This window comes from Neopsephotus bourkii, unplaced genomic scaffold (genome assembly GCF_033783945.1).
Source record: "Neopsephotus bourkii isolate Nb327-2 ecotype Australia unplaced genomic scaffold, CSIRO-AGI_Nbou_v1 NB_1760, whole genome shotgun sequence".
NCBI lineage: Eukaryota > Metazoa > Chordata > Aves > Psittaciformes > Psittacidae > Neopsephotus > Neopsephotus bourkii.
The window spans coordinates 4,124,906-4,146,726 of NW_026902234.1; the positions used below are offsets into that span (position 1 = coordinate 4,124,906).

A 21,821-nucleotide genomic window follows, 5' to 3' on the forward strand; every position below is an offset into this window, starting at 1 on the left:
AATCACCAATTACCCCAAGCATGCACCAGTGTTTTTATGTGGGGTTTATGCACTTTTTTTATGCCAGCTTTAAGCCTGTGTGCATGACTGACAATTCCCAGTGTGATGTGCAGTGTGAGGTCCCACGCTGTGCTGTGAATTCAGTCTGGGTAGATCTATTAGGGGTCTGGAGTCACAGAAAGACATAGCAGTGTGAATTCACCCCTCCTTGTCCTGTTCTGTTCCAGGGACGGGAGCAGCTTCCTTGCGGAGGCTGTGGCTCTGCAGATGTAAATTCTGTGCGGGCATGTTCAGAACCAGATTCAAAATGCCCCAGCTAGGTGATGCAAACGGCTGAACTTTGCTGGTCTGGATTTGTTCACAGATTTTCCTGGGAGCACATTGTCCTGGCAAACCTCATACCATTTCAGCTATTCTCACATCCTAAGGCTTTTGATGGACCAGGTTCCATGTGTCTTCACCACACTCAGTGTAAAAGCGTAAGGAAGATATAAACACCCTATCACATTATTTTCATAAGGACACTGTCATACGCTCACTTCAGATCTGGATCGAGTTAGAACTGCTAGGTGTTCCAGTACTGCACAGGTGTGATAGAACAGGACTAATGTTAACTTGTCTCCCTAGGCTATACTGCAATGCCATTTGAGGTAACTCATTCCAAAATGACTTTTAGGACATAATTTTGTGGTACCTACATCTCTGTGCAACAACTTGAGGAATTCCTGCTTTCACATTACTGCCCACCACTCCTTCAAAGCAGGGTGTTAATAAGAGGTAAAGCAAAGCCTGCAAAAAATGGAGGAAAAAGGTGTTTTCTTTTTTTGCTAGGATCAGCCCAGTACCCGACCATAACACAGGTGAGCTGTACTGGCACAGCTGAAAGAACAGCACAGATGTGGAGCCTGGCAGAGAGGATGGGGAAAGGTGGGTACCTCAGAATTCCTGACAGTGCTTACAGTGCTGTGCCTTCCTGCCCCGCACTGAGCAGCCGTGGGAAGTGCTCTGCCTCGCTTTGCTACTCTTCCCGTGCTAGCATGAGTGCTATATTTAGGCAACCCCTGTGTTCCAGGAGTCCTGTCAATCCAGTCCCTGAAACGCTAACAGAGGAAGCCAGGGGGTGGACAGGAAGCTGGTGGATGGCCCCAAAGCATACAGCTGGTGGAAAGCTGCCCCTTTTGGGCCCTGTGCAGCTCAGTGTCACCTATAGTGTAATCTACATGTGCTTCCCTGTCCTTGGATCCAGCTACGTGCCTGAGCCTTGCCTCCATGCCAGTATGAGGGTATCAGTCTGGGAGGCAGGGAAGTGCTGTGGGGGTGGGGGAAGCAGCAGGATGCCAGCAGCAGCAGTGAGGGCACAACTGGGCAACCTAGCTGCAGGGACATGTCCCACGTCCTTATGACATTCAGATGTAACATGTAAGAACCTGGGTGTGCCAGCAGTGCTCACACAGAACAGCCCCACACATGGAGGTGTGAGATAGTGGTGGTGGAAGCAGCAGAGGAGCATAAGCTGGAAGACAGCTGATTGTGTGGCACCCTTCTGTATGTGCTCTGCTCCCCGTGTGCCTTGTAATCACCAGCACGGGGAGACCTCACACAGCATGAGGAGAACAAGCAGTCTTTAAAGCCTCTCAACCTCCCTCTGGTCTTGGAAGCCCACTTGCAGCAGGAGAGCTGCACTGTGCAAAGCCTGACCCAGCCTTGGTTGCTAATCTGTCCTCTGCTATTCCTCACCCTAGCCTGAGACTTCCTCATAGACTTCCCTGGCCAAGGCGAGAACCATTTCCCTAGACAGTACAATGGAGCACATGTCTAACACTTCACAGTATCAAGGAGGTCACTCCCATTTTCCACACAGGGAAAAGGAGTGGAGGCAGGAAATGAGATGCCCCAGGGCTACGGGATGAATCAGTAGCAGAAGCAAAATGAAAACTCAGAACTTCCTGTCTCTTTACTCATCTCCTTGAACACTGTTGATGATTAAGCTCTTAAAAAGTTAACGCAGTTGATGACCTCTACATCTCTGGTCAGTGATTAGGGCCCCAGCATATTAAATGTGGAAAAGAATAAGCACAGTTTCAAAGAACTGGGAGGAAAAACACAGAGAACAAGGAATTTCTTTTGTGGCTGCAACATAAATGTTGGGTTCCCATTATTCCCACAGTGCCTCTTCCAGTAAGGAAGGAAGTTGCTCTAGTTCTACCCCTGTGGGTCCACCGAGATTTGAAATCGGCTTAAGCCACAGCTACCACCAAGAGGCAATGCTATGGTTACACTTCCTCCCCTGCACATAGTTTCTGCCCCCCCTTCCCTCTCGCCAACACAACTGCTCCAGCAGGCATAAGAGGAACCAACCCAGGATTCTGATCAATTGTAACATCAAAGTCTTTTCCTTTCTCTTGGACTATCACTGCACAGCTGTACGAAAGCTTATGCTGACACAAGGGATGAGGTGCCAGATGAGAGGAACAAAAGGCTGGAGAAAGGGAGCCTCAGCCTCCCTCCTTCAGGGATGCTGAAACTGCTCAGGGAAGTTCATCTCCTCTGTTCCATCAGCTGCTGCAAGCCCAGGGAACAGGAACGGGTCCGACTGTGTCCAAGGGTGATAGAAAGCAGCACACTGACCCTGCGGCTTTCTCTTGCTTTGTTCCCAAACAGATGGAGCTGACTCAGAGTTTTTGATGCTTCTACTTAGTTTGTCATTAGAAGGCCGAGTCATTTGCTGCTCTGTCTGTGGGGTGACTATCCACAGGGCTGAAATTGCCTGTCCTTGCATTTCATTTGCATTATGATTTTCAATGGATGTCTCACTCTGTCTCCTTCAGGGGTGCTGGTTTCACTCCATGAGGAAGCCCAAACAGACCGCTCATCTTCTTTCCAGTGGTTTTAGGTTTGGGCTTTTAACCTTTAGACTTTCCATACTTGGGTAAGTATGCTGTGCTGGTGAAGAGCATGATGAACATGTGAACAGAGTGGTTTTGGCCGCAGCCAGAGAGACTTCTTCCTGGAGAAAGCAACCCTTTCATCCTTCTGCTTGTGTAGGAAGGAAAAGGAAGGTGAGGTAGTGCAGTGCTTCACCTCGGGAACTAGCACAAAGCTAGTGTGGCATTTACTGCTTTATGAAAACTGTTTTTTTTTTCCCTTAAAGTTAGGGGATGCGCCAATTTTCAAGGATTGACACAAGGGATGTGTCAACCTTGTTAGCACTTTTGCTTCTAGTGGTCTTCTAGCTTCTTTCAGTATTTGATATGATACTAAAACAAACCAAAGAACAAAACTCACTGTAGTAAAATATAAGCTCAAAGATGAACTGGGACACTATGGTGGAGCCACATCAGAGCTATAAGGGTGAAAATGTGTATTTGGGCTTCCAGCCCCAGCTCTAAAAAAACTCAAGACTGTATTTTCAGGGGCACAAGAAAGGTGTTACATACTGAGTATGGACAACTTGAGTCCAGAGCCTGGGCTTGAAAATCCTTGTTTCATCCTGAAGGACACCGCAACAGTCTTTGAGGTAGTATGGAAAGGGATTGTGGCATCATCATAGACAAGTTCCACAGGAATGTCATTTTTATACTCAACAACAGTGAAAAAAGGGAGTACCAGGAGAGGACTGGAAACCAGGACATCACCATGATGCTGCATGGGGAACCCATCATGAAAATGATACCGAAAATTCTTCCCTTGCATTAAAAAAGAAGGAATCAGAACTAGAAATGGTCCAATGAAGGGCAAGTATGGAATAGCTTCCATTCATGGTATCACTAAAAGATCAGAACTTGCTAGCTGGCAAAAAATGAGGGGGAACACAACAGAAGTCTATTAAAAAAAATCAAATTAACAGAAAAAATTAGTAGGAAATGACTGTTGTCCCATCCAACACAAGAGGCAGCCATGGATCCTTTCAATCTAGCAGATGATGGTTCAAAGCCAATGAACAAAGGTGGTCTCCACAAGCAGCTAGTTCATCTTTGGAACTCCCTGCCAGAGGGCAATTTAAAAGCCAGAATCATGTATGAATCTACAAAGTAAATGGGCAATCTAATGGAAGGCAAAAATCATCAAAGACTATGAAATGCGGTGACACCAAACACTGCCAAAGAACTCCCTGGGCTGCAGAGAACTGGGAGGATGCCCTAGAGAAGTATCACTGGATGGTTAACCTATCCCTCAGCATCCACCACTGGCTACTTCTGGAGACAGCAGGACGCTGGGCTAGACAGGCAATGGGGCTGACCTAGCAAGGCTGCTCTCATGCATAAGAAGACAGAGTTAAATCAGCCATGTATTGCAAACCAGGCCGATGATAACAAACCTTTGTGGAAATCCACTTTTCAAAACTTACTGCATCTGTAGACCTGATCCTACTACTGTGTGCATGCACTCAGATGGACCCAGCAATGAGTCCATTGCAGATCAGTTGCCTTCTTATGCTTATGGGTTGCTGCACAGAGGAAAACAGTTGTCTGGTCCAGCCCTCGGTTTCCTTTCTTTGTAGCTGCAGTTTAAGTGAAAATGAAGTACACCATTAAACTGTTATGGTAATTTATCCTTACACTTTCTGCTCAACAGGTTTGCTTTGTTTTAAAAGTATGTTTCTGTGATACTTATAGCTATGTGTATGTAAGTTTGTGGTTAAAGTAGAAGAGACAGGAAAACCTTGGTTCCCACAGGAAATGTAACTCGACCTCTTGCAAGCAGGTAACACTTTTGCCATATCGGTGCGATAAAGAACTTCAATGAGAGACAAATCCTGCCAAGGTTTACACCTGCGCGCAACTGCCTGATGTGATTAGCTTCAGAGGGGTTAATGAGACTTTTCCATGATTCAGATGCTGCTGGAGGATGCTTCTGGGTGGGAATGGGGCCTAAGACAATTCTGGCTGCCAGTAAGTGGTGTGTTAAAATCACAGCACCATCTTAGCAGTGCTGGACCTGGTTCTGGAGGCTAGCGTTTGCCTCTGTGTCTGCGAGGTCTCTTGATGGGGCAGGAACTTTCTTCCCGTAGGCCTAGAGTCTCGGGGTAGGGGGCACAAAATGAGAAAACACACGGCTTTGTGTGTGGGGAGGAAGAGGTGGGAATGGAAAATACCCCCACGCCCCACCCCAAGGGCAATGCCTGTCGCGACAGCCTAACATTGACCCTGCTGTCCCCCTCCAAAACCGCCGGGGGCCGGCTGGCAAACGGCCCCCTTCCTTGCCCAGGCCTCGGGGCAGCGGCAGGCTGGGGGGCCCAGAGCAGCCAGCCCGGCTGGGCCCGTCCCGTCCCGCCCCGTTCTGCCGCCTCACCCCACGGCCCTGCCGCGGACACACACCCCCATCCGCCCCACAGGGGCTATCGTTGGACTGCGGACAGCGGCTGTGGCAGGCGCACCGTTGCCACGGCCGCCCTCCTCCCCGTCCTCCTTCTCTTTCTCTCCCCGCGAGTTTACCCAGCAGTGCTTTGGTGCGGGCGCGTTTCCGCCGGTTTTTCCTGTTGGAGAAGGGAAGGGGGAGCTGTTTTCTTTCTCTCCCTCCCTCCCCGCTCGCAGTATATTTTGTATCCCTTTTCTCCTCCTCCTCCTCTTCCTCCTCCCTCTCCTCCTCCTCCTCCTCCCCGGCTATCTTTGTCTGGCTCGCAGCACCCAGCTCCATCCGCGCGCCCGTGCCCCGCCGCCGCCGGGACGCGCAGCCGCTGCCCGTCGGTGCCCGGCGCCGTTTCATGCGAGGGCAGCGCAGCGGGAAGGGCTCGGAGGCGGCGGGGGCTCCGCCGCGACGCTGGGCGTGAGCTCTCCCCAACCCCCCCATGCAAGAGCGGGGCCGCGGCTGCCGGCTCCCGGCGTGAGCGCCGCCGCCCCGGCCGGGCCGAGCCGAGCCGTGCCATGCCCGGGCAAAGGGTGCACCGTGAAGCTACCAGAGGCTGCCGGCCCCGGCGCCGCTCCTGCCGCCGCCGCCGCGACATGGTGTGAGCCCGCTGCCGCCGGGCACGCACCGACCGACACACCGAGCGAGCGACCGGCCCGAGCACCGCCGCCCGCCTAGGAGGGACCCAGCCCCGCAGTGCACCGCGGGGAGACAGACGGACCGCAGCACCCCCTCTCCTTCCTTCCTCCCTCCCTCCTTCCTTTCCTTCACCTCCCTCTCCCCCCTCCTCCTCCCACCATCCATCTATCTATCCATCATCCCCCCCGCCAACCCCTCCCAATGCTGAAGAGTTTCAACCCGGCGGGGCTGGAGTGAAGAAGGGAAGGGCGGAAGGGAGGAGAGGAGCTCCGCGCAATTCACAGCTGCTCCGGGGAGGGGGGAGCGGCGGCCTCGCTATTATTTAACAGAGAAGAAAAAAATAAGAAGGAAAAAAATACATATATAAAGGAAGAGACGGGAAAATGGCGAACGATTCTCCTGCAAAAAGTCTGGTGGATATCGACCTTTCCTCCCTGCGGGTGAGTGCAGGGGTGGGGATTCCCCCGGGGCCGGCGCTCCCCTGGCCGGGGCTGCCGGGCCGGCGGTGGTGGTGGGAGCGGCCGAGTCCGGGGCTGGGTGCGGGTCCGGTGTCGGGGCGCGGGGGGCCGGCGGTGGTGGCGGCGTGCGGGGAGCCCCGCGGGGGGAGCGAGGCCCTGGGCTGCTTTTCCTTTGTTTGCATGTATTGGCATGTGCGTGGAAAAACAGGGCGCAACAGCTGCACGCCGCCAGCAGCCATCGCCTGACAAAGTGTAACCCCGCTTCTCTTCTCCCCCACCCCTCTCTGCCCCTTCTGCCCCCCAGGACCCCGCTGGGATTTTTGAGCTGGTGGAAGTGGTTGGCAATGGCACGTACGGGCAAGTCTACAAGGTTTGTGGCAGCGTTTCTTCTCCTTTTATTATTGCCGTTTGTCGAGAAGGGTACCCGGTGGCTGTGCCGTGCTGAGCGCTCGCGGAAGGCGAGCCGCCCGCTGTGGTTGGGGGTGATGAAAATGTTGTCCTTGTCATTGTTACTGCCCGTGACAAGTTTGGCACCCTCTCGGCTTCAGCGTTTACAGCGGGGCAGGAATTACTCTGCCGAGCGCACATCCTGAAATGGTGAAATAGTCCTTTATTGTCCTTATTCCCCCCCGCGTTCTCCCCAAAGAAATAACCGAACGGGGTGAACACTGTCGGAGTGTGTTGTGGCTGTACAAATAGGTCCGTGGGCTTATTTACAATAGCTGCTGGACGTCCTCATGGAAGTTGCTGCTGCTGCTGCGGTGACTTTAGACAAAGACATTGGCCGTCGTTAAGATTGTCACCGGGTTTCCTTGTTGGAAAACCTTCAGAGTGCTGAAGCTGTGGAGTCGGGAGTGAGTGGTGCCACAGCCAACCCTGCATGGTTTTGGGGGGGCCAGGGTGACAATGATAAGCAGTCGAAGCAGGGAGGCTTATTTTGTGAAAATCAGAATTCCCAGAATAACCTGTTTGACAAGTGTATGGCTTTAAAAAATAGAAATCGGAGGGTGCCCATATGGGTGTGAAATGAGCCTGCCTTTTTTTCTTCCCCTCCAGTGTGCAGTCAGTGGAACAAACAAATCTTGAGATTCCATGACTTTGCAGTGAGTGCTGGCTACCAGGATGACTAATTGTTCACACAGTCCTAATACTTGCCAAAAGGCTGATGGCTCCGGCCTTAAGCTGTGTAGAAATGAAAGGCACATTTGCAGGGGGAAGGAGAGGTAACTGGATGTGACCGATCGTGCCTATCTGCTTTGTTTTTATTTCATTTTCTATTATATTTATTTATTCTTTTGCTTGTAAACAAAGCAAATAATTGGTGAGTTTCCCTGATGGGGAGATACTGCCGCTTGCAGCTCCAGTAACTAAATAAAGCACTTTGGTGCCTCTTCGGCAAACAAAACACATGTCAGTTTGTTTTGAGGGCGTGAACCTCAGCCTTAGTACTGATGGAGAGGTAGTCTGCCTGCGCCGCAAGAGTTGCATGTGAAGAGTGGAGGTGGAATAACCAGGCTGCTGCTGTTGGCAGAAGGCTGGGGAAAAGGATGTGGCTCAGAGGGCCAGAGAGCGAGGGGGGAGATGGGTGAGAAGCTGCACTTCATAGAATCATAGAATGGTTTGGGTTGGAAGGGACCTTAAAGCTCATCTAGTTCCAGCCCCCCCACCACAAGCAGGGACACCTTCCACTAGACCAGGTTGCTCAAACCTGACCATATTTTTCCCCCTAGTATTTCATTTCTGCCAAATGAAATGGCACCGTTTGTGTGTTTTCTGTAGTCCTGCTCCCAGAGCTTGCATCACCTGAACCCTTCTTACATAAAGAAAAAAAAGTAGGGCGTGAATGTGTGACTTGAAACTCTCCTGTTAATTATTGCAATTTGGTGCATTGTTTCTCGGCTTACTTGTTAATACTTTGACTTAATGAGCGAAGTCCTGGGTGATTTAACAGCCTTGACGACAAGAATCTTAAATTTCATTTTCCTGGGTACCCTAGAACCCTCCTGGAATAGTCAGCATTAGAAATGAAACTCAGCATATGCATTTATTCACTTGGAAGAGTAAATGACACCTAAGGTCTGAGGGGCATCCGTGTCACTCTGATAACAGGGGGAGCAGGAGGCGGTTTCTGTCAGGGCGTTAGTTTAAATGTGTGTCTGATGTGAGGTTTCCCCTGCCCTTCCTCATGGTTTCCTCTTGCCTGGTGACTGAGGGCATGGTGCTTTGGGTGCCAGGGATAAAAGAAGTAGGTAAATACTGCTTTGCTATGGAGCCTGTTGGACAGTAACGGATTGTCAGCTGTGTAAGTTTGGATTGGCACTGCTGCTTCTTAGGCATTTGTCCACCTTTGTGTACAGAGTCTTGACATGTGGACACCTAACAGGGTTGTATGTAAACAAAAAACACCAAAACAACAAACTTCCTTGTTGTGATTAAACCTGGGCTTTCTTCTTAAAATAATGCAGCTATATAAAAACCCCATAGGTCAGTGCAGTAGGATTTAGCTTTTCTCAGCCACTCTTTTGTTAGGAAAAATGCGCCAGGGACACCCAGAGATGAAACCGTGTGTGTGGTGAGGGCTTTCGGAGGAACTGCATAACTGAGGGAAAAAACGTGGTTACGCTGTGTTTGCTTGTTGCCTTCCGCTTTCCTCCTACCCAGCAACCTCTCCTCGGAATCCCTCTTCCCAGATGGTCTTATTTCCCTTTCCAGCAGGCTGTCATCCCAAGAGACTGATGGGGGGGGGGAGGGATGGATAGGTAGGTTGTCTGTGGTGGTGTGCGTGCCCCCAGATGTGCGGGTCAGTGTTAGTTTGATGTACTTCCACGCTGGTGTATCGGCATCGGCGATGATGTCACCCGGGAGCGGGATTGGCTGGCTACCTGCCACTGCGGGAGGACGGAGGGAGCGGGAGAGGGCATGACGTTATCTCTTTGTCTAGCTCATACACCCCGGCGATGATACCGTAGGTCGTGTGCCGTGCTGGGGAGTCTGCTTTCCAGCCCGGGTGGGAAGAGCACTGCACGGACCTGTTGAAAAGCAGAAAATAGTCCTGTTCTCTTTGCCTCAGCTGGGTTTGCTGGAAATAGCTCAGCTTTGCCAAGCTAAAGATATTTCTATACATAGTTCTACCATAGCTATTTATTTAGCTATATATAGGTGTGTTGATGTATATTGGAACATGAAATACAAGGACAGGCCTTGTTTGTTTGGCATCTAAACGCAAGTGGAATTACACCCTGTCATGGAGCAGTGTGGATCCTCCTGGGATTTTATGCCATTAAATGGGTTGGCTTATGTGGAGTGTACTGTAGGCCTGGGACCTTGGTGGTGAGGTTTTAAAAATACTAAGTTTTCAGCTGCTGTGTTGAAGTCTATAGAGTTTATGTTGTTTCCATCTTCATAACCTGGCTTACACTTTTCCTATGTGAAGGAGCCTTGTGTTTCAAGAGGAGCTTGTTACACAGCTGTGAATGGGGGAAACCTGAGTTCCCCAGGCCTGGGTGCCCAAAAGACATGGGTTGTTCTGGGGAAATCTTTGTGCAGGGGAAGGGGCTGTGGCACGAGTGTTTTATTCATCTTGGGGCAAAGCAGAGCTCATCCAAAATCCTGGGGAATGAAAAGCCAGCCTGGAAGTTGTTTGCCCTTCTGTAGTCAGTTCAAAATCTGAGAATAATGGCACAGAAGAAAGAAGGAAACTTCTGCAAATTGTATCACTTGGAAGTTAGAAAGCAAAGGGTTAAGCGTTGCAGAGCAGAGTTCCCTCCGAAAACACTGGCTGCTGGCTGCGGAACCCCCTGAGTCCTTCAACACTTTTAAGGAGCCCTGCGCCTCTGCTGAAGTTTGGAGAGGAGAAATTGCCCTGCAACAGGTTGGTATCAGCTGATGGGAGCGAGAGGCATGTGCGGGCTTGTCCCTGCCTGCCTGCCTGCAGCAGTCAGAGCTGGCACTGGAGCTCACCTGCCTGGGGCCCGAGCCCTGAGCCCTCTTTTAACCAGCAGAATAGTGATGTGCCACCTTTAAGCAGTGAGATGCAAGCAGGGGATGATGCCAGTGTGCACAGAATTCAACAGAAAAACGGTGATAGTCTGTAACTGTGCTTTTGTGTGCATGCTGCTGTCCTGTGGGGTGGCTGTGCCTCCAGTCCCTCCTGAGCTCTGTCCTGCTTCACCTGAGCTCTTCGGTGTAGCTGGAACTTGTAGCCAGCTTACCGAATGATCAGCTGCCTTCAGGACTTTATATCTGATCTTCAAATCGTAGAGGAGCATTTTTAGCATTGCTGTGGTCAGATTTTAGTTTTTCACTTCCAGCGGTAAGCTTCATTTGAAATTTGGCTTACACAAAGTGAAAACACTCCCAAAATTTGCCTCGAGATAAGATTCAAACTGGGTGTTTGCTTCTCTTCTGTTTTTTTTCTAAATGCAGAAATGACCTGTGAGCTAAAGGGATTGGTTAATACTTTGCACATATTAAAATCTCTATCTCCTGATTGTTTGTGGAGGCACAAGTATTAATTCTGTTATTGAGACTGAACTGGGTGAAGCTGCTGGGTCAGTTTATTCCGGGGTGTGCGTATGTGTTTTTAAAGACAGTTAACACGTTGAAATAGCTGTTGCGAGTGTGCTGTTATATCTTGTAGATAGACATCCTAATTCTCTTGTAGCAGCGATGTCTGGGGGGAAGGCTGGTTTTGTGTGAGTTCTGAGGCATCACAGGAGTGCACCAGGAAGAGGAGAATTAGGGATGATATTCCTAATTGCCCTCAGCACAGGCTGGTGTGGCTTTGGAAGAGCCTTGTAATAGTTAATTCATAGTGAAGGCTTCTTTTGTTGATTTATGTTGCAGCCTTCCAAAACTGCATGTAAATGATGTGTATTGTCTAACTGCTGGCTCGTAAAAGGAAATGATGTAAGATGTGATCGTTTAAATGCTGATTTGAAAAGAAATTAAAACTTGGGTAAATGTTTTCCCACGCTAAGGATACTCTATTTTTGTCTTAATGGATTTTCTATCTTAGAAGGTAACTGTTGGGGGGTAGGAAAAGAGGACAGTTCTTGGTATTCTGTACTAACTCAGTTGGATTTATTTTTTAGCCCTCCCCCCTTTTCCTTCTTTCACTCCTAAAGGGACATCATTGTGGATTCAGATGATTTTGTTAACACAAATACAATTCCAGTCTTATCGCTATAAAGACAAACTGTGCTGGGGATCAGTGAGGTCACTGGCTTCCAGGAACTGGTTCAGACCAGCTCTCTTAAGTATGAACTGCCCTTCTTGCCTTCCTCCTCGGACTTTTTGCAGGTTGTATTGCAATGGGAGAGTTTGCTGCTGGAGGAACCAGGAAGGACCAGGCAGTGGCTGGACAATACTGGCATTTCTCTGGGTCCTGCAGCTAGATGTTTGTGCCCCTGTTCTCCCCCAAATTGGCTCAACTTTTGAGCAGTTCTCTATCACCCAAATCCTTCCTAATTAAGTATACAAAAGCTAGGCAGGTGGCCAGTGGGGATTACTGATATTTATTTTTATTGAAAAAGAAAAAAAGAAAGCAACCTGCTAGTTGTGGGTAACTGCGTGTCCCTCTTGTTCTTCCTCCCCCAGTCCATCTGTCTGTTTGTCAAAACATCTTTTCTTTTGTATCTTGTCTTAAATCAAATTGCAGACTCCTGGGCAGGGACTTCTTATTCCTGGAGTCATTGTAAGAGGCACTCTGGGACCTGGCTCTGTGCAGGGCTTTGGGGTGGTGGATATGACAGAAGACAGCCGTATGCTGACTCCTAGGAAATTTTCTTTGCTTTCTGTAGGGAGATTTTTTTTATTGAAGAGGATAAAATTTCAGTTGAAATAGTCTTGTCCTCTTCTCCTTGCTTTTTATGTGTGTGTGTGCTCGCTCCCTGTTGGCAATGGTAGGGGTCATTTCCCCAGGTCTGCAAAGGTGGATGGTTTTACCCATAAAGCTCTCTGCACCTCGCTCTGGGCATGGAGAGGTGAGCTTTGTTCGTGAAGGCTGAGGGTAGGGATTGTGTTTAGTTTAGGCGTACTGAAGAAAGAAGGGGAGGAAAAACAGAATGTACACCTTCCGTGCCTTGCTTTGGTTTTGCTCTCTCCTGGTAATGGAAATTTTGATGGCGTGTCAACTTCCAGGTACCAGAGCATCAGTGGTAGGGTGCAGAAGTGCTTTTTTTTGGCCTCTGTGATGATGGCAGGTCTGCGCCTCCCACCCTAGGGGGTGATACAGAGGAATGTCCCCAAAGGGAATCCAGCATTACAAGAGGTGTTCACCCTTTGCATTTCCCTGCCTGCAGCGTATACATTTTTTAGTATAAGTTTCTGAACTAGAATGCCAGCTGACTTTTCTCATGTGGCCTAGCGTGTGTTTTTTGTATACACATTATGTTCTAGTCATCCTCTTTTCAAATGCTGCTTTTTGTTGCAGGAGTGATTTCAGCCGAGTAGGTTATGTACCTCCCTTCTTGAGACCTGTTTTCCTTGGAGGAAAGTGGTATTTTTGTTTTTCCCATTTTACATTTCTGACTGTACACTGGCTCCACCAGAAGTGTTTCTCCCTGCCTTTCGATGACGTTCATATTCAAGCTCAATAGCATTGACTTGCACAATGTGAGCTTTACTGTAGTCAAAAGTTACAGTCAGATCCTTATCTGTGGCGTTATTTTAGGTCCCAGTCCAAAGAAAGTGGTGGAAAGAATTTGGCTTGCTTGAACGAGAGGTGGATTTGGGAGGGGATCTCATAGCTTTGCACAAGAGTTTTGTTATCAAATACCTTACGTTTGTAGCATTATGGGTCCCCGATTGTTTCTCAGGCCGGCACAGGCTCAAGGAAGGATACTGTTGGCTCTAAAATCAGGCTGCTGTGGGAAGGGGGAGGAAAAAACCCGCAACTGTTCATGCTTCTTGGGAACTTTGAGGTAGCTTTGAATGTAGAGGACTTGGAGATCTTGACGTTACATCTTTGTATTACTTCCAAAGTGTGTTTTCTGCCTTGGATGCAGTGTGAAACACTTGCGCAGAGGTACAAAATACAGCAGTGATTACAAACTGCAGAGTCCTGCCAAATGGTCAGTACACTGTTGGGAAGTTCATGATGCCTCCATGAAGCCCTCATTCCTAGTCCCCTGTCCTGTCCTGAGAAAGGCTTGATGTGTCTCCTCCTGGGTGGCCAAGGGCTCAGCAGTCTTAACTTCTGCGGTATTGATTTCAGTGTTAGAGAAAGGGCAGGGCAGCTTTCTGAAGGAGAAACGAGTACAGACAGGAGACACGATAGTCCTGCAGGCAAAGCAGTCCCTTGCTCTCCTGCGCTTTGCTGTCCTGCAGCAGAGTGAAATCTGCTGCTCCGAATGTAATGAATAACTACAATTTGACCCCAGTGGTGTTGGTTTTAATTTGCTGCTGAGGAAGGATGAAATCCCAGAGACTGGGGACTGCAGACGCTCACCCTTGCAGGGGACTTGCACTTCCGAGGCACATGGGGAACAAACAGATGTATGGATAGAGTAGGCTTTTGTCCACTTCATTTGGAAATTGGTGCAGCTAACTCCTGACTCGAGTACCCTGTAGCAGGCATGAAGGGTGTTGACACCTGCCTGGGGTTCTCCCATGTCCTCCTCTTGTTTGATCTTGCATCATACTCGTAAGTGAAGGAGCAACTCTATGGGAAAATGTGGAGTTAGGAAGAGATAGTGGGACAGCTCAGAGAGAATCGGCCTACTGAAGGTGAATGTACAGAGGAAAGAAGAGGGAGCGGAAGGAGAAGCTGCTTAAATAGTAAGAGTGACTTGATTCATAGTTGAGGGAAACAAAAAGTAGTGTGGAGTCAGGGGAGTGCTTAATACAAGAAAAAGTGAGGGACAGCTTAACTGTCAGTAATAACCACATTAGCATATACAATTCCATATTAAAACCCATATATGTTATGATCGAGATTAGCTTTAACCCATGGCAGGTCACTAACCACCAGGCTTTGGGCTTATGCAGACCAGGGGAATGTTTATTGACGCAGATTTTTGTGCTGATTTCAGCATGGCCCAGGCTGAGGATACCTTCCTCAGCCCACCTAGCGGTGTTGTGACCATGTGCCGGAATAATTGATGTCTTCTGGGGGAGATTGTTCAACACTCCTGGCAAAATCCATCTTTCCCACTAAAGCTGCACCTCCCTGGGCTGCTCTGCTGCTGTAGCTGTCGTTACTGCTGTACAAACAGGACACTGCAAGTGCCAGCAGGTCCTGATCAGCCTGTCTAGTAATAAAACAGCTAATGTGGTAAAACTCCTAACGTGGATGCAGTTCTACTGGTATTGTAGTGCTTATCTGGTATGTCTCCGTCACCTCCCTTTGGAGCTGTCCCACGGCGTGTTGATAATCCCTGCTCTGTGTGCAGGGATCACAGTGACTCATGGTACCTGCAGCTGAAGGAGCTGCATGGGCTGTAGGCACATGCTTCCTGGAGCAAGGCAGCACTGCCCCTGGAGAAGGTGTGCTGTGGGCTGGGGTCAGGAGCATGGCTACTGGGGCTGTTGGTGGTGCATTGTGGCTGTTTGTCAGCTTCTTCCTCTGCCCATCTGTGCCTCCAGTGCCCCAATGTCTCCCTGACTCCAGGCTGCTGGGGTGGCCCACTTGCCTAATGCTCTTTCCACCACCCTGGCCAGGGAAGTCCTAAAATATCCAGGTGGGACGCGGCTTTGAGCGACCTGGTCTAGTGGAAGGTGTCCTTGCTCATGGTTGATGATCTTTAGGGTCCCTTCCAACCCAAACCATTCTACAGTCCCTTTGGGAATGTTGTGTTTGCAACTTTAGGGTCATGGGTGCTGCCCTGCTCTCCACCTGCCTCTGAAGGCTTTCCTTCTTCTAGTGCCACTATCCACATGTAAATGCTGGTCTTCGTGTCCATACATAACACCCGTCTGCTTGGCTTTGACTCTCACTCTGTAATGTACTATTCCTAAATGTGGCTTTGGCTTTCAGTATGCTTCTGGAGTCACCTTCACTTCACTGGACATTTTAGGGCTCTCAAAGTTGGGCTGGTTTAGGTTTGAATGTTTGTGTTACCATCTTTTTATGTTGTACCAGCCCATGGTACGGACTTGTTGGCTCTGGTTCCTGCACCTGGCAGCTTTATCAGGGGACAGAGGTGAAATGGGAGGACTTTACTCAGGCAGGTAAAGGAATGGCAGCAGCTTGAAATACTCAGTTGCACCAAATCTGAGTTTTACTAACTTCCAGAGGACTACCAAGGCAATAGTTCACTCCCGCTGGTTTACCTCAAGGCTGATGTGCTTTGTTTGGGATTTTTTGCAGCAGTTAAAAGTTACTTTAAGTCTTAAAACCACAACAGTCAATTTCAGTTAAGCTCTGGTAGGTTTCAATGGTTTCTTCCCAGGATTTTGTGAAAGTAGCTGTAGGGGATGACAGTGAGCAAGAGTTCATGATTCTAATTTAAACAGTAAGCCCAAACCAAAATAAACTTGTCTCAAAACTTGCCCCCTGCACTTCAAGCTATCTAATGGTATTGGGTTGTTTTGTTTTCAAACCCAGGAAATAAAAGCTTAATGTCAATGGGCCTTAATGTGTTACAGCAAAGTATACTATGGTGTATTTGGATTTATGTGTCTTGAAGTCCAGGACCTCCCAGCATTATTGCAGTTCATCATTCTTCATTTTTGCTCTTCACAAGGAAAATTCAATAGAATAGCTAAAAGGAAGCACAGCTGTACCCATTTTGCAAGGCTGTTGTCAAGAGGGAATACTTGTGCACCAGTTCCCTCAAGAATTATTATGACTATTGCAGTAGCACTTGTTAGTGGACTACATCTTAGGGTCCATCAGCATTTCGAGTTTCTTTATGCACCCTTTACTTGCGAGGGTTTATAACTTGGGTACAAGTATTCTTTGCATTTTGTAGCGAGAGCTGCAGATAGAACATGTGGTCAGTAGTTTACAGCCTGTTTCTGTGCACTGGACTTGGTCAGTACTTTCGAAAGGTCTGCTATAGGCCTATTGCCTCTCTGCTGACTAAATCTGAGCTGGGTGGAGAGAAAGAGGACAGGGGAATGGCCTCTGGAGATAACTGCCCTAAGGATGAGTTCAGTTGCTCTTTACCTGAGCCTTAATTCTAATGGAAGCTTATGGTGAATGTCTCAGTTGTATGTCTTCTGGATGTCTAAGGTTGGCAGGTTGACATCCCCCTTTGTCCCCCCATACCATGCATGTAGTAGCTCCTACAGTCTGTTATCTTTGTGAGATATATAGTAGGAGTGAAGGTGCCTCTATACATGAATATGCAAAAGTGCATAGCATGTAAAACCCCTCTTGCCCATCACTGGGAAGAGAAGCATCCCTTTACCCAGAAGACTCATAAATAAGTGACTGGCTTTTGCATGCATTTACCCAGACGTGAATGTACTTTCCCTCAGTATCTCTGCACATTTATATGGAGGCTGGGAACTTAAAATTTGACGGGTTTATTTCTGCAGAACTTCTGAGGGATCCGATTGAGAAGAACTATCAGTGTGAGAAGCCAATGCCTTGTGTCTCCTCTCTTGTGCTCTCTGCAATAAGTGCTGAGGTCTTCCCTGTTAAAATAAATTCTACGTCTACAGAGAATTCATTTGTTCTAGGTTACTGTTTTTCAGGAGAGAATTACAGAAATACTTTTAAACTCCTGATGATCTTGATAGGGGTCATAATGAAACATCTGACGTTCAAGCTGTTTTTTTCAAAGGTGTGCTTCTCTACAAGGTACCTTTTCCCATCAAACCTGAGTGGGTTTTTGTTATTTATTTTTCCCCAGCCGTGTCATCATATTGCTTCTCTGTAGCTGTGAGCTCAGATAATAAATTCAGTCTGGTTGGGATCTTATTTGTAAATTTCAACCAGTTGTAAATGCAACCCTAATTTTTCTCTAATTAGCACTTGTTTTTTTTTTTGAGGCAATATCGTGTGTGTTCCTTCAGGAGCTAGAGTGGACATTCCCGAAGTACTTGAAGTTTCGTATTCTGCTCCAGTTGTTAAACCGAACTATCAGTTGCATGGTAGTCTCCTGTGTAAACACAGAAGGGAGTGGAGCTCTTTTGTGCTTCTCTGATGCTCCAGTTATCCACTTTGCTTTACACCCCCCTTGGGTGAGGATGTGTGAGGGAAGTACAGTGGGGAACTGATGTAATTTATTCCCAGCCAACCAGGGAATATGTGACAGAGGTACAGTCCAAATCTGTGGATGCAAAGTACTGTGCTTTGACGAGAAGAGATCCCTTTGTTGCCTTAGTGATAGCTGGGATCAGTCTTCACGCTTACCCATGCCAAAGAGAGGGAACACTTTGCATGTTGACCCTCTGGTCTTGTAAGAGCTGTTCAGAGGAAGGGACTGAATGTTCTTGGGCAGCTGAGTGAGCCTCATGGTGCCCCTGCTTGTTTTACTTGTCTTTGTGGTGGAATTGTTATGTGCCGTGTTGCAGTTGGTGGGGGTTCTGTTTATAAATGGGTTTCGCAGAAAGGCCTGAACTGTTGCTCACACTGAACTGTATTGGTGTCTTTAACAGAGGTGAGGCGGGTATTAGGATATTTTACTATGACTAAACAGCAGCGTTAATACCTCTAAAATGGGTATATTGATGTTACGAGCAGATACCACATTACAGCAGTAGCTTCAGGGGCCTTCTGCTGCGTATGAGAGCTCTTGGTTGGTTTAGAAAGCAAATAAATAAAATATAAAATCCACCCTAACACAATGGAGCACGTTAAACCGAAAATGCAGAGTGATGCTATATCCTTAGCTTATCCAGCAATCCGCTGTTATTTCAGCAGATTAAGTTAATGATGCACTGTTGCAGGAGAAGGAACAAAAGGCGCAGCATTGGGAGCTGTGGGGAAGTCTCGCATGTGAAGGGCCCCCCTGATTTCACGGCATGTGTTCGGTACACCAGCACCATACCTCACGCATGGTGCTCTCGTCCCAGGGCAAGTTTAGAGGAGACCCTGCACTGCAGGGGTTGGGGCTTTGGCAGGGCTGGCACACCTCCAGGCTCCCTTAGGTTGTCGCCTTTGCCTGTGTTTCTGGTGTGGTCTTGTGGGGGAAGAAAGAATGTCAGGCTATTAATAGTGACAGCACAGGCTTTCTCCTCTTCATCTGTTAAAAATCACTGGAATGCTTTGAATAACAAATTACCAAAAATCCTTTTTTTTTTTTTTTTTTTTTTCCCCTATCTGAGCAATGGGAGGTGTGCTTTGCTCCTTACTTTCCCCCATGTGAAGCGCAACAAAATCCTCTGATCTGACTTGTCCTCGGGCGCTATGGAAAATGCTTTACACGGCTCCCTCTGTGTATTTTAGGTTCTCGCCAAGAGTTAAATTCTGGAGTGATGACAAGTGAATATGGGGAAAATGTTTCAAGTCATGTGAAAGAAATGTTACTTGCTAAGTAACTTGAGTGTTAAAAGAAGGGATGGGAAAAGCTTTTCCTAGGCTTTATGGAAGACTTATACGGCAAGGAATGAAAATCTTTAATATTGACCTAATTTTATTTGTATTTAAGATCAAAGAGCTCTTGTGAATGAGTTGCTTGTCTTACATGTCACTGGCTTTATGGTTTTCTGAATGGCTTGAGGCAGTAAATCAGTCCTGAGCAGTGCTACCTTTCCTTATGTTTCCTCTGAGGTAATGGAAGAGCTCTCTGGTTTCCTCTTCAGGAATAAAAATCTATTTGTTACTGAGCAGGCTTCTTTCTGGTTCAGTTGCTGAGTTTGGAGGTGCCTCCTCATGGGTCAAGTGTTGTGGCAGCGCTTGCATTGGGTTTTGGGAGAGGAAGAGACATGGGCAATGAAACCACTGTCATTGACACTGCCACTTCAGTCGTAGATCAAGTCCCTGCTGTGATTGGGATTTGACTTTGGAGCATCCCCTCCTGCTGCTGCTCTGCGTCTCTTAAGTTTTTGATAACAAAGCATGTAGTCAGTGTGTGCTGTTGTTGTGAGGCAATATGTTTTGTATACATACGGTGTGTTTGCACTGGGCTGTGTGGGAAAGGGGGGAAGGTTTTCTTTTGTATTCCCCACCAGTAGGATTTCCGATTGTGGAAAGGAGAGGGGAAGGTGAAGCAGACATCTGAAACACCCTGGGTGGTATCTTGTTACTTTATTCCAGCAGGGAGAGGAATCCCACTTGCTGACACGGTACAGAACTGTGCTAAAGGTGCCGGGTCTTGGAGATATCTCATTCTCAGTGAAGAATATACTGACCCAGTAGCAGCATAATCTTTCTCTGTAACTCAGATAGGAGAAGATGGGAAAAGGGAATGTGGACAGCATTTCAGATCTGCAGAGATGGCAACAACTTAGTTTGTAGATCCTTGGGAGTTTGGAAACAAAGCCAGTAGGCTTGGGTATTAAAGTGTCACGTTACTGTTAATACCCATTCACCCTCCAGGGTCAATACGCTTCAGAGAAGAGATGAAATCTCTGTGGGTGCCATTGTCTGAACTGTTGACAGATGTGAAATAGCACGTGTACACGAAAACCCACTGAAGAGGTGTGGGTGGTACAGTACTGCTGAGGTGGGGATTTGGCCTACTGAGCTTTGGCTGCTAGTGGGTCTGTGTCAGTGGTGGTGGGTGGTGCTGACGTGGCTGCGACTCATCTCTGCTTGGAGCTGGTGTTCTTGTGAGAGTGAGAGGTGCCCAATAAATGGGGTTTCTCATAAAGCTACTTGTGTTGCTGAGCTTTACCATACCTGGCTTTTTGTCAGGGTTAGCTGGAAAGTTGGGAGTGCGTTTTTCTTCCAAGAACTCTTGCTTTAAAGCGCCATTAATTGTATGTCAGTTACCATATGTGTTACGATAATAACCAAGAGTGGAAAGGACTAGATTTATTTCAGTAAACATTTCACCTAGTAAAAATTTAATAGCTTGTCCGCCTTCAAAGGCCATTCCTTTTTTATCCTTTGCAGACTGCACACCCAGCAGTGGTACAGAGTGTTTCCCAGAGAGCCGTGTTTATAACCTGACCTTGAGATGCTGTTCTTCCCAAGAGATGGGGCTGTTCAAGGATGCTCAGTCCTGAGTTTCTTTGCAAGGCGCAGATTGGGTTCGCCTCTGCTGTGCTGAATTCTGTGGGTTTCTTTTAATAGTGACTACGGACAGCTTTGAAAGATGATAAACCCAGCACGCTGAAATGACTAGGGACTTGCGTCTGAATCACAGCCGTCAGCAAAACCACCTAGTTTCGGGATCTGCTCTGCGTGACGGCAGAAAGTCTTGTGAGCACCCGAGCCAAAGTTCTCTTCAACAAATGTGTGGTTTCATGATTTGAATGTTTTGAGGGGAAAGTTTTTGAATGTCTCTGCTGTCTTAGGGCGGCAGTAATAATATCTTTTATGGATCATGCAGGCTACCTGTGTATTTATAATTCAAGAGGCATCAATGTCGCTTGAGAGAAAAAGAAGTGTGTTGGAATAAGAAGGTGGTAGAGGTAGTCTTTCTTCTGCAGTGTTCAGGTATATATTGGTTTAGTTCAGATTGCTTTCCTAAAGCTATAAGTACTTCAGCTGTCCAGGGTCAGGCCCTATCTGCTGAAGTCAGTGGAACTATACTGGGTATCTGCCTCATTGCAGCTAGGGGTTAGAGCTGTGTGGGCAGAGGCTTGCACGTTTTGGTTCGAGACGATGTTCCCTCATCAGGCTTGAGAGAAAAAGGTATTATTTCTAGAAATCGTTTTGGAACATGAGGCATTTTTGAGAAGTGCCTCATGACTGAAACGTCTTTGACTTACTCTTTAATCTTTTCCCATAGAATGAATTTTCTATTTTTGCCCTTTTTTTTAGCAGTGGTAGGTTTCTCCCCCTTTCTGTGGTTTGTTTTGTCGTCCTTGCTCTCTTCCCTCATACTCATCTGATGTGGGTGAATTCCTCCTGCTGCTCTCCCTTCCTCTAAACTTGACACTCATCATCCTTTGCATTTCTTCCTCTAGGCTTGTCTGTGGCTTTTTTTCTTGGTATAAAAGTAAGTAGCACATAGAAAGGATATAGTTAAATCCGCATGACCTCTGGTATTGGCTGTAGTTCTGCCAAGATGAGTGAGGTTTGTTTGTATTTTCATTAATGTGTTTCTCCACATGCATTCTGTACCTTCTTTAGATCTTTTTTTTTTTTGTGGTCTCTTTTTACCCTGGCCTTCCAAAGAAATGAGGCTCCATCCGTTTTCAGCCTCTCCTCAGCACTTTTTCAACCTCAGGGCTTGACTTCAGCTGTATTTTGGTTTGGGGTATGGGTCTAATCTAAAATCCTCTCAAGTTTCATGAAAAAAGATGACTACATAGATGGGAGCAAGAGAGCCTCTTCTCTCTTCAATCCGCTGCTTCCCTGTGGAGAAAGCCTAT

The 21,821-nt window shown here is 47.7% G+C and overlaps 1 protein-coding gene across 9 annotated transcripts in view; it reads left to right on the top strand.

The window, feature by feature from the left end:
* Positions 1–5,630: 5,630 nt before the first annotated feature.
* The window catches only part of MAP4K4 (mitogen-activated protein kinase kinase kinase kinase 4), a 165,456-nt gene continuing 149,265 nt past the window's right edge, over positions 5,631–21,821 (top strand). For 4 of the 9 annotated variants that reach the window (XM_061377637.1, XM_061377639.1, XM_061377640.1 and 1 more), the window contains exons 1-2: positions 5,635–6,425; positions 6,748–6,813. In XM_061377637.1, the coding sequence (XP_061233621.1) occupies positions 6,369–6,425; positions 6,748–6,813 (123 nt within the window). In that variant the 5' untranslated portion in view covers positions 5,635–6,368. Of the gene's footprint in view, positions 6,426–6,747; positions 6,814–21,821 lie in introns of all 9 variants that reach the window. The other 5 variants (XM_061377638.1, XM_061377635.1, XM_061377632.1 and 2 more) reach the window with 3 other exon arrangements.